The following is an 11464-nucleotide window of genomic DNA, read 5'->3' as shown; positions in this document are numbered from 1 at the left end:
GCTGTGGGGTAAAGGCGCGTCAGAGACGACCATGGTGACGGAGACGGCAGAAGAGCAAGAAGCGGTGGCGGCAACGACGTGCTCTCCATCACAGGCGGCGTCATGATGGCCACCTTTCCCACCCCCACCTCCGTCCTCTCTTTCTCCCCACTCCTTCGTAAACTAAAACCTTCAAAATCATTTTATAGTGAAAAAAAGGTTAAGGACGAAATAAATTTTTTATCTCTACGTTAGAGACCAAAATCGTACTTAACCCAAATTATAAATAACAAAATAAAAAAAAAAAAGAGAGACCTTGTCCCTAGTCAAGTATGCCGCTCGTTCTTTGAAAATTAGCATCCAAATACTATGATTTAATTAGTTAACATTAAACATTAATCATTAATCATTATTCATTAATCATTTCACTGCACGTCACCCTTGATTTATATTCTCCCAATCATACCCAAAATTAATTAAGCCGAATCAAACTTTTACCTTAACCGTCGGTCAAGTTGAAAATTAAATCATAAATATGAGACGGGTTGATTTTTGGAATCCTAATTAGAATCCCTATTTATGTTTCCATGTTCTTTCCCTAAAAGCTTTCGAGGCGTCGTCGTTTTTGTTCACACCTTCATTTCATACCCTTTGGATTTTCCTCTCTCTCTCTCTCTCTCTCTCTCCTTAGCTTCGTTTCTCTTCTCTTTCTCTTTCTCTTTCCACAGTGCCTTTTTCCTTTTTTCTCTTCATTCTCTCTCTTCTGTGTCAACCCAAATTCTAGTCCTTTGCAACTGCAACCGCAACCAAACTAAACAAACCTTCGAGCTCAAACTCTTCCATTCCCTTAGTACCATTCAATCTCATCATGTCTCAAACTAACTGGGAGGCTGATAAGATGTAAGATATGTTTTTCACTCTCTCTCTTTCTCTATTTTTCTTTTTTAACATTTTCGTTTTTTTGTTTTCACTGTTTCATGTTTTATCTCTACTTTTTAATACAGTTTTGAAACATGGGTTTTTTGTCTTACAAATTATTGTGCTTTATTTTTTGTGATTTGGGATTCTGGGGTTGGGGTGTTCTTTTTCGATTTGGGTTTGGTTTTGGTTTATCTGTCTCATTTTGGCTCCATTCGTATTGTATTTCGCAAATGTGTGTGAATATTTTGATGGGTATGTTAGGGTTTTCATAACCATGTGGAAGTACAAGGGTGAAATTTTTATTTTTTTTGTTCTTTAAGCTGAAGAAAATTGTAGCTACTGGTTGTTGAACTCTTTCATTCTTGGCTGCATTTGGGGCTTGCTGATGATTTTTTGTTACTGGGGTTTTGTGATGTGTTCTGTGATGATATTCGATGCAAAGGTGAAAACTTTGGTTTCTCTCATGGTTGAACTGGCTCATGAAACATGCTCTTTATACTGTGTGAGATTTCAGGTTAGATGTTTACATCCATGATTACCTTGTGAAGAGGGACTTGAAGGCTTCAGCTCAGGCTTTTCAAGCTGAAGGGAAAGTATCCTCGGACCCAGTTGGTGAGCTATTTGGAAAACAAAGAAGCTAATTAATGCTTACTTTTTGTCCATTTTATTATCTTTTTTACTGGCGATAGAAGTTCATTTTACTAATTTGGTTCCTTTGTTTTGCGATTTCAGCTATCGATGCTCCCGGAGGATTTCTATTCGAGTGGTGGTCGGTTTTCTGGGACATATTTATTGCCAGGACTAATGAGAAGCACTCAGAGGTTGCCGCCTCGTATATTGAGGTTGAATTGAAAATCGGTTCTCACTGTTTTTTGTGATTTGCATACTACTACTACGCCTAGGTCGGGTGATTATTGCTGGATATTTGTTGATGGAACAACTGAATTGAGATGGATTGGCTGTTGATTAACTTTCACTGTACCAATTCATAAGAATTTTTTATACATTCAATTGCATGCAACTTCCAAGATTGTGCTTCCTGACTAATAAATTGTTAGCTGCTTCTAGGTGTAATGCAACTGTCTGGGGAGGTTGGGGGTACTTTCTTTAGGTTCAGATTTTATTTTATTGAACACGTTCCTAGAAACATGTTAATCGTTTATCCAAGTTGTTGATCAGGTGGTTAGCAGTTTGATATCATGGGTCTGGGCTTGAGTAGTTAGGAATATCAATTAGTAACAATAGCATAAATTTAAGTGATGAAGAGGGGTAATTGAGAAAGTAAAAGCTGAGACAATAAGTATTCTTGTTCACAAATCATTGTATTCTCGTTCATAAATCATATACTTTGTCTTGGCATTGTTCTAAACCACACTATTTGACCCCAGACAATATTTTTCAGCATGTGATGATTTATGTACTAGCTAGGGTGATAATTTAATGGCTTTTGACTTTTCTCATTTTCACCAGCATAACATAAATGGTTGCTTACAGACAACTTTGAATGCATGCGCAAATTTAGGAAAAGAAAAATTGAATAGATGAATAGTAGGCTTCTTGGGTCTCTACATTTTTTGAGGTGTTTGAACCTGTTATATCTCAACTTCTTAGTTTACTTGTTTAATAATATTTCCCATTTAGCCTTACTTCTCCATTATGTCTCTTGATTTCCCTTCCTTGAAATGAACTGTGATCAATTTATCACTTTTTCTTATTTGAGAGACCCTTGACTTTTATGGTACTTTTTGAAACTCACTTTGCAGACACAATTAATTAAGGCTAGGGAGCAACAGCAGCAGCAACAGCAGCCGCAGCCACAACCCCAGCAGTCACAACATCAACATCAACAGCAGCAGCAGCAGCAACAACACCACATGCAGATGCAACAGCTCCTGTTGCAGAGGCAGGCCCAGCAGCAGCAGCAACAACAACAACAACAACAGCAGCAGCAGCCGCAGCAACAGCAGCAACAACAGCAGCCACAGCCGCAGCAACAGCAGCAACCACCCCAACAACAACAGGGTAGGGATAGGGCTCATCTCTTGAATGGTGGTACCAATGGGCTAGTTGGAAACCCTGGCACTGCTAATGCAATGGCAACAAAGATGATCGAGGACAGGTTAAAACTGCCCCTTCAGAGGGATTCTTTGGATGAAGCAGCAATGAAGGTAAGGTGTTATGGTTACCTAGTCAATTAGTTATAGTATGAAGTACTGATTTTATGACACGTATTCATGGTTTCTTGATGGTATTTTATACAGCAAAGATTCGGAGACCAACTCATGGACCCAAATCATGCCTCAATATTGAAGTCATCTGCAGCTCCTGGCCAGCCTTCAGGGTGATTTTCTTGAAACCTTTGAAAATTAACACAAACACACACACACATTCTGTTGGCATTTAATTATGTTTTCTACAGTGTGTTATGGTATTCTCTATAGCAGTTGATGTTGACTTTGTTTGCATTGAAATTTTTTGAATTCAGGCAAGTTTTGCATGGTGCTGCTGGTGCGATGTCTCCACAAGTTCAAGGTCGTAGTCAGCAATTACCAGGGTCTACTCCGGTATGCTATTGTTATTAGAGTGTTTTCTGGTTACTTCTTACATTGGTTGATAGCTGCTTTCCTCTGACTTCTCATCTGGAAACAGGACATTAAGAGTGAGATTAATCCTGTTTTAAATCCCAGAGCTGCGGGGCCTGAAGGATCACTAATAGGAATGCCTGGTATTACTGATCATGTTCTCTTTCTAATGTAACTAGTTTCTATTATTCCATTGAAGTGGTATTTGGTACCTGTCTTGTATGTTCTTTGCAGTTTATTATTATTAACCCTGTCTGTTGAGAATATTTTGGTATTTAATGATGAAAGTTTTATGATGTTTTGCACAATTCTCGTGCACAGATTTAGTTAACAGGAGTTTTTCTTGTGTCAGGATCAAATCAAGGCAGCAACAATTTGACTTTGAAGGGGTGGCCACTCACAGTGAGTAATTGTTTATAGTTTAACTTAGTCTTCATTTTATTGCATGTAATTGTTTGTACACATAATCATGTTTTTGCTCTTGCTAATCTTTGTCATTTTTTCTGAATAAAGAACTCTTTTCCTTGGAAAGATTTAGTATCCTGGAGTGTCTTTGCAGAGTGAGACTTGTAGGCTTCTTTCCTTTTGAGTGTGTTTGGAATCAATAAAAATTGGAAACTAATCGAATTATAAATCTAATTCAGAGTTTGGCATCTAATAAAAATGGAAGTCAATTAAATTATAATCCATTGGAATTAGATAATTTGAATTATGAAATCATGTCATTTTTTTAAAGATTTGTAGGGAAGTGAATTGATTTGGGTTTTTTTTTTTAACAATTTAAAGACATTTTTATCTTTTATGGCTGTAACTGTATGCAATAACCATAGTGAATGTCTCTTTGACATCATATAATGATGAAAGTCTTAGCTAAGTGAGTTATTAAATTTGAACTATCGGTTTCTTCTTTCGCTTCCTAGGGGTTGGAGCAATTACGGTCTGGTCTACTTCAGCAGCAAAAACCTTTCATGCAAGCCCCACAGCCTTTTCATCAGCTTCCAATGTTGACACCCCAGCATCAGCAACATCTTATGTTACAAGCACAACAAAATCTGGCATCACCATCTGCTAGTGATGATAGTAGAAGACTCAGAATGCTGATGAATAATAGGAACATGGGGTTAAGTAAGGATGGTCTTTCAAATCCGGTGGGGGATGTACCAAATGTTGGATCACCACTTCCAGGTGGTGGTCCCCCGTTTCCTCGTGGAGATACAGATATGTTAATGAAGGTGCTTGCTCCCTTGTCATTATTTGCTTCACTGTTGTTTTGTAAGCTTCTTAAGATATGCAGTGAATTTTATTAATTGCATATTCTGAATGTTCTTTCATATGTAGTTGAGACTGGCTCAGTTACATCAGCAGCATCAAAATGCCAATCCACAGCAGCAGCAGCAGCTTCAACAGCATGCTCTTTCAAATCAGCAATCCCAGAGTTCAAATCATAGCATGCATCAACAAGACAGAGTAGCAGGAGCTGGCAGTGTCACTGCGGATGGAAGCATGTCAAACTCCTTTAGAGGAAATGATCAGGTCAGTCCTTTTATGATTGTCCCAATACAACGCATATTGTAGGCATAGCTTTCTCAAATTTGTAAATGCCCTTCAGATATGTTGGAATTATTTGTTGGATATGTTGAAACATTGATGCTTTAACTAAAAGTCTGAAACTAATGTATGCCATTGGGGAATTTTATGAATTGTAATTGTATTTTTTTTCACTTCGTATTTTTAATTTTTCTTCTCATTTTTATTTTTTAACAGTTAATAATTCTGTCTTTAATGCTTCAGACGACTTTTCCTTTTTTGTACAGTATCCAGAAAGATCATTGATAATTGGACATATTATCACAACTAGTAAATTAATGTAGTCAGTTAGCTTATTTTGTTAAATACACTAGATGGTCCTTTATTAACTTCACTCTGATATATAGTTTGCCACTTGCCTAAATCTAGTAGGCAAGCATTACAATAATGCTTTCATTACACAAGTTTTTATGTATAGGATCTAGAAAAAGATCTTTATGTGAAGCAATAGATTTGATCCATTGACCATTGGTAACAGCAAAAAAGCATGTTCCATTTGTTTTTTTTTAATAAATAAATAATACAGCAATGAGAAATTGCAAACTTTGCAACTTCAGCTACTTGTTTGTTAAGTTACATTTTTAGGATATCCTTTGGTCATATATATGGAATAAATTGCATGATACTTTTCCATATGGTTACGATGGACCTGATTTTAGTTTTATTGGTTAACATGAGCATGCATTTGTCGTGAAATTGTTACAGATTTGATTTATGTGCATCATGTAGAGTCTAGAGTAGATTCCTAACACTGTTTTACTAAATGAACCATAAGGTTTCAAAAAACCAGACTGGGAGAAAGAGAAAGCAGCCTGTATCTTCTTCTGGACCTGCCAATAGCTCAGGAACAGCAAATACAGCAGGCCCATCTCCAAGTTCAGCGCCATCAACTCCCTCCACTCATACACCTGGTGATGTGATGTCAATGCCTGCATTACCTCATAGTAGTAGTTCAACAAAGCCTCTAATGATGTTTGGTACCGATGGCACCGGAACTCTTACATCACCCTCAAACCAGTTGGTGAGTAGCTCCTCTTTGGTTCAATTAATGGAAGGAATATAAATTCCTTGCATATAGACTCATTGCCATTCCATTTTGGCAGTGGGATGATAAGGATCTTGAATTGCAGGCTGACGTGGATCGTTTTGTGGAGGATGGATCTCTTGATGACAATGTTGAGTCTTTTTTATCCCATGATGATACAGATGCTAGAGATGCAGTTGGTCGTTGTATGGATGTAAGCAAAGGTGCAGAAAACACCATTGTTTTTTTTATTACAAAATATTTGTCATCGTCATTGCAATCAATGTTCTCAAGTGTATGCACATGTGAAAATTTTCCCGGTACTTTTTTTTTGTCTTGATCAATAACTTATTTCTTCTTCATAGGTAATTTTGTTATTGAAGTATACCCGAACGAATAATAAATCTTGATAGTTAAACACAAAGCAGATCTCCTTAATAAATTATGCACCTTTTTTCTTTTTCTCCCTAAAAAGTACAAAGTTGCTTTAGAATATGTATGTCATGTATTTGTTTATGCTTCTTGTTTGAATATGTGGTTAATTTTGGTTAATCAATAACTGTTTATGCTTGCTGGCTTGCTCCATTTGTTACTTGTATGCGGTGCTATACATAAAAAATCAGGTGTCTTTTGTGGGTTAACGTGTATGAATGGTAGATCATAATGCATAAATGATCTTAAATAAACAGGAATAAAAATCTTAAGTGCAGTTGCATAGTTGCTTTAGAATATTTATGTTTTGTACATATGTTTTCCTTTTTGATGTATAACAGATGACAGAATAAAATACAAATAGAAAGGAGGACGGGAGATCCTCTCTCCAAGAACCAGAACTAACGAGAGAACTATCAATGAGATAGAACTGTTCAATCTTTTAACATGAGAGGAAACCTTGTAAAAAATCATGTGCACTCCAGGGTAGAATAGGAAAACTACAAAATTCAACAAATGACAAAATAACAATCACATACCAACATTAGTCCCTTCCCCCTACCCTCTTACGACTCCTATCTGAAATAAACGATTCCTGTCACTCTTCAATAACACTGTCAGCTGTCATTACACAATCCTCATTTTTCTCCTACACTTTAGTCAGTTCCTCATTGTTGGATCCCTGCAGCCAATATTATCTGCTGATTGAGGCACAACCGGTTCCTTCTTAGATATTCTGGTATATACTAGGGCTCATCACTCTCCTCATTCACTAGTTTTGTACTATTCATTTATTCATTCATTTATACTTCTAATTTGGGTATCTGTGTATGATGAAAAGGAATGAAGCATCAGAAAACAGAATAAACTTAAAACAAATTTAGAGTAAAAGAAATAACAGGTTGGAAAGAAATGGTTGAAAACTAGAAAAGACAGAGAGCAGCTTGTTGGTTGTACAAGATATATACCTTGTTTTGGATGTAGACTTGGACAAGTGGCAGTGTATTGTGCAGCTTTCTATACCCTCTCATGTTTTTCTGGCAGTAACTAATTCTTGGATGCCATATTGAAACCCAGTTTTAATGGACTGGAATAAGTAAGGCATAACTTATATTCTAAAATATTACCCCAGGTGAGTGCCTATGTTTGAATCTGTCAAGAGGAGAAGGGCCTAAAGTGGATACTACAACATGTCATTATTAATAATTTGCTTAGAATTGCAGTATAAATTAAAGATTTGCCCTTATAACAATTTAAAGTAGCTTTATTCAACTCCTTTAAAAGTTATTTGCACAAAACAACCCTGAATGGTCATGAAACCAAGCCACCTTAAGTTGCTCATGATTACCTATTGTTAGCATTATAATTTAGAAAGGGCAGTGGTTGGTTATATTTGTTGGGTTGGTATAGATACTTTGTTGCTCCTTAGTTAATGGCTACTTTATGTTACGGGGTGTTGATTCACAAACTGAAGGTGCGATTTGCTTATTTACAGGTTTCACATTTTCTGAAGTAAACTCAGTACGGGCAAGCACAAGCAAGGTCGTCTGTTGCCATTTCTCATCTGATGGGAAATTGCTTGCAAGTGGTGGACATGACAAGAAGGTTACTTTAGACATTAGTGTTGAAAAGTTGCTTTATTTCGTAATCTATCCATTCAATTGACATACTGACTTTAGGCATCAGCTTTTGAATAGACATGCTTGGAAATTGAAATATATATGTATGCCATGTTTCTTTATAGAATGTGACATGCTCTCATTTCACAATGCAGGCTGTTTTATGGTACACAGATTCTCTGAAGCAGAAAACTACCCTTGAAGAGCATTCATCGTTAATCACTGATGTCCGGTTTAGCCCAAGCATGCCTCGCCTTGCAACATCTTCGTTTGACAAAACTGTCAGAGTTTGGGATGTTGACAATGTTAGTCCATCATTATGTCTTTTTTCTTATGTTTTATTTCTTGAGATTTAGCTTCTCTGTAGATCCAGAATATATGTTTGAAGTAACTTCTGTATCCACATTGCAAGTATTGAGTTTTTATTTCCTCTTTTGGCTGCTTGTTTAGTGTCGGTCTGAGATTATAAAAATGTGTTCTTAGTACTTTAACTTAACTAATGTTCACATTTAGGATAAAATCATCGGATATGTGCACTAATTTCTATTACTAGATTAAAATTCCTATGACTTTAATATCCATTATATGTATATGTAAATGGGGATTAGTTCTTCTGCCTTCTGTCTATTTTTTTGGATCATGTTTTTTGGTACTCCCTGGTTGCTATTGTGCTTTAGCTGATCTGAAATTACCTATGCAGCCGGGGTATTCTCTTCGCACCTTTACTGGACATTCAACATCAGTTATGTCTCTAGATTTTCACCCGAATAAGGATGACCTTATCTGCTCTTGTGATGGTGACGGTGAGATACGATATTGGAGCATAAACAATGGCAGTTGTGCTAGAGTTGCAAAGGTAAGTTTTCTCAATAACTTCTTCTAAGGGGTTCACTTGCAAGTGAAATACACGATTTTGTCAATGGATGATTTATACATCATGTCGAATATTGTGGCAGAGTGATAATGTACTTAGTTTACTAAACTGACATTTTTCTTGCCAATTAGGGTGGGACTGTGCAGATGAGATTTCAACCTCGACTCGGGAGGTACCTTGCTGCGGCTGCAGAGAATGTCGTATCTATACTTGATGTGGAGACACAAGCATGCCCATATTCGTTAAAGGTTGGTTTTAATATTTTTGTTTTTCAAATCAATTTGTTGAAGTTATCATAAATAAGTGTTTATTGCTTTGGACTGATATATTCAAATTTATTATGTGATAGACAAACAGTTACTCCTTTTTTAGCATATCTATTTAACCATCAGAAATTCAACTTGGGAAGCTGAATTTATTGTTATTTTCCATTAAGGAAAACAACTTGGATCTAGGTAATTCAGCGTTACTGATTTACTATTAAATGTGTTACTATGATTTTAGGGACACACAAAGCCGATACATTCCGTGTGTTGGGACCCATCTGGGGAGTTCCTTGCATCTGTCAGTGAGGACTCTGTAAGGGTTTGGACTCTTGGAACAGGAACTGAGGGCGAATGTGTTCACGAGCTTAGCTGTAACGGCAACAAGTTCCACTCGTGTGTTTTCCACCCAACGTATTCTTCGCTGCTCGTCATTGGTTGTTATCAGGCAAGTCTACACCCTTTATTTCTTTTTCCGAGTATCTTTGGAATCGCAATGTTTTTTCTTTGCTCATCAATACCTCAATTTGTTTGAGTTTGTTGTGGATATATCTCCAGAATGAATAGCAATTAAATCTGATCCATAATATATTTTATAAAAGAAAAACCCTTAGTAGTCCCCCACAATTTGACCCTTACCCAACAAGTTCGTCCTTGCGGATTTTGTTTGGAAGGACAACAAATTCTTAGAGACAACCATGTCCTTTGATTTTCATGTTAGCGACCGTATGTTTATGCAGTCGTTGGAGCTGTGGAACATGTCAGAGAACAAGACAATGACTCTGTCTGCTCATGAAGGTCTGGTCGCCGCGTTGGCAGTTTCAACTGTAAATGGTTTGGTTGCTTCAGCGAGTCATGACAAGTATGTCAAGCTCTGGAAATAAAAGAGAATCTGAATGTGTTGGATCAATGTTGATAGTAACATGCTTGTAGTTTATTTCGCTTCTTTCTTTTTTCTTTTTTCCTTTTTATATTTTTTGGCTGCTGCTTTTGGTGTAATATCTAATTTTATTTTACACGTAATGTAATGTTAGCTAGAGACTTTGTAACGTTTGGTTGGTGTTTTAAACTTATGGCCTTGTATAATTTCGATTGGATCTTATTGTTGCATCATTTTTTCCGATTAGTAGTGTAACTTGAATTTGCAGCAAACAACTATGATTATGTAAAGTGGAAATTCAAACAATTAAGGACCAATTATTTTATGTAATATTTTTATCTAGTTAACTTTTATCCAGACAAAATAAAGAATATGATATAAGGGAGAAAGTTGGAATAATGCTTCTTGTAGAATTTTGTTGTTATATTTAGTTAATTTTGAGAGCCATTTTATGTGACCTTAGATAATATGGCATATAATCAATTAATTGGACCATTGCTTTCAGGACCAACCCACTGGACCTACTTTCATTCCTCTCTTCTTGTCATAAATGAAGCTAGCTCCAATACAAATCACATCAACAATAAACTCTACAAGTCATCATTACCATTTTTAATTCTCTTTCACTCACTCGTCTTAATTTATTCTAATTACTTTTAATAATTTTTTAGATAACTTTTGTATGAAATATTATTATTATTATTATTATTATTATTATTATTATTATTATTATTATTATGAAATGGTTTGGAGGTAATTAGGATATTTTTTCAAAAAATGCTTAGCTATTATTAGTGTTCTAGCAAGGATACTGTTCAGGCGCCGAGCAGTAACCACCAAACCAAGTGCTAGCTTCTCTATTGTTGGATACCTTAGTTCGGCGTCTTGTAGGACTCTGCTTACGAAGTATATTGGGTGTTGCTCATTTCATGTTTCTGTTACGAGCACAGAACTGACAGTGTTAGCTGAAATTGAGAGAAAAAGTAATAGTGGCTTACCTTGTTCTGGTTTCTGCAATATAGTCGGCGATCCTAAAATTGGCTTGAATTCAGAAAACGCCTTTTCACAGTCAGTCGTCCATATGAACTTTTTTTATTTTTTTATGGTTTTGAAAAAATGATAAGATCTTGTTGCTGCAGCTGGTAAGAATCTTGATAAGGCGGCTAAGCGCCCTATTAATCGTTGCACTTCTTTGATTGTCGTTGGTGATTGCATATTTAAGATGGCTTGACACTTATCTGGATTGGCCTCTATACCTCGGTTTGTTAACAAAAACTCGAGGAACTTTACTTTCTTTACTCCA

General features: G+C 36.3%; 1 protein-coding gene across 2 annotated transcripts; it reads left to right on the top strand.

Annotated features, from left to right (window-relative positions):
• The first annotated feature begins 541 nt into the window (after positions 1-541).
• LOC112755665 (transcriptional corepressor LEUNIG) lies at positions 542-10491 on the top strand. Of its 2 annotated transcripts, none has more exons than XM_025803902.3 (18): positions 542-879; positions 1415-1512; positions 1633-1742; positions 2664-3068; positions 3162-3241; positions 3386-3464; positions 3550-3625; positions 3835-3884; positions 4403-4714; positions 4821-5015; positions 5845-6090; positions 6200-6317; positions 8021-8130; positions 8300-8449; positions 8845-9000; positions 9150-9266; positions 9523-9729; positions 10022-10491. In XM_025803902.3, the coding sequence occupies exons 1-18, from the start codon at positions 848-850 to the stop codon at positions 10163-10165; spliced, it is 2685 nt and encodes an 894-aa protein (XP_025659687.1). In that variant the 5' UTR covers positions 542-847; the 3' UTR covers positions 10166-10491. The 2 variants fall into 2 exon arrangements, with proteins under 2 accessions (XP_025659687.1, XP_025659686.1); XM_025803901.3 differs by having other exon boundaries at positions 6173-6317.
• The last annotated feature ends 973 nt before the right edge of the window (positions 10492-11464 follow it).

This window comes from Arachis hypogaea, chromosome 6, assembly GCF_003086295.3.
Source record: "Arachis hypogaea cultivar Tifrunner chromosome 6, arahy.Tifrunner.gnm2.J5K5, whole genome shotgun sequence".
Lineage (NCBI taxonomy): Eukaryota > Viridiplantae > Streptophyta > Magnoliopsida > Fabales > Fabaceae > Arachis > Arachis hypogaea.
The sequence above is the reverse complement of the archived record's forward strand: the minus strand, read 5'-3'. Positions and strand labels throughout refer to the sequence as shown.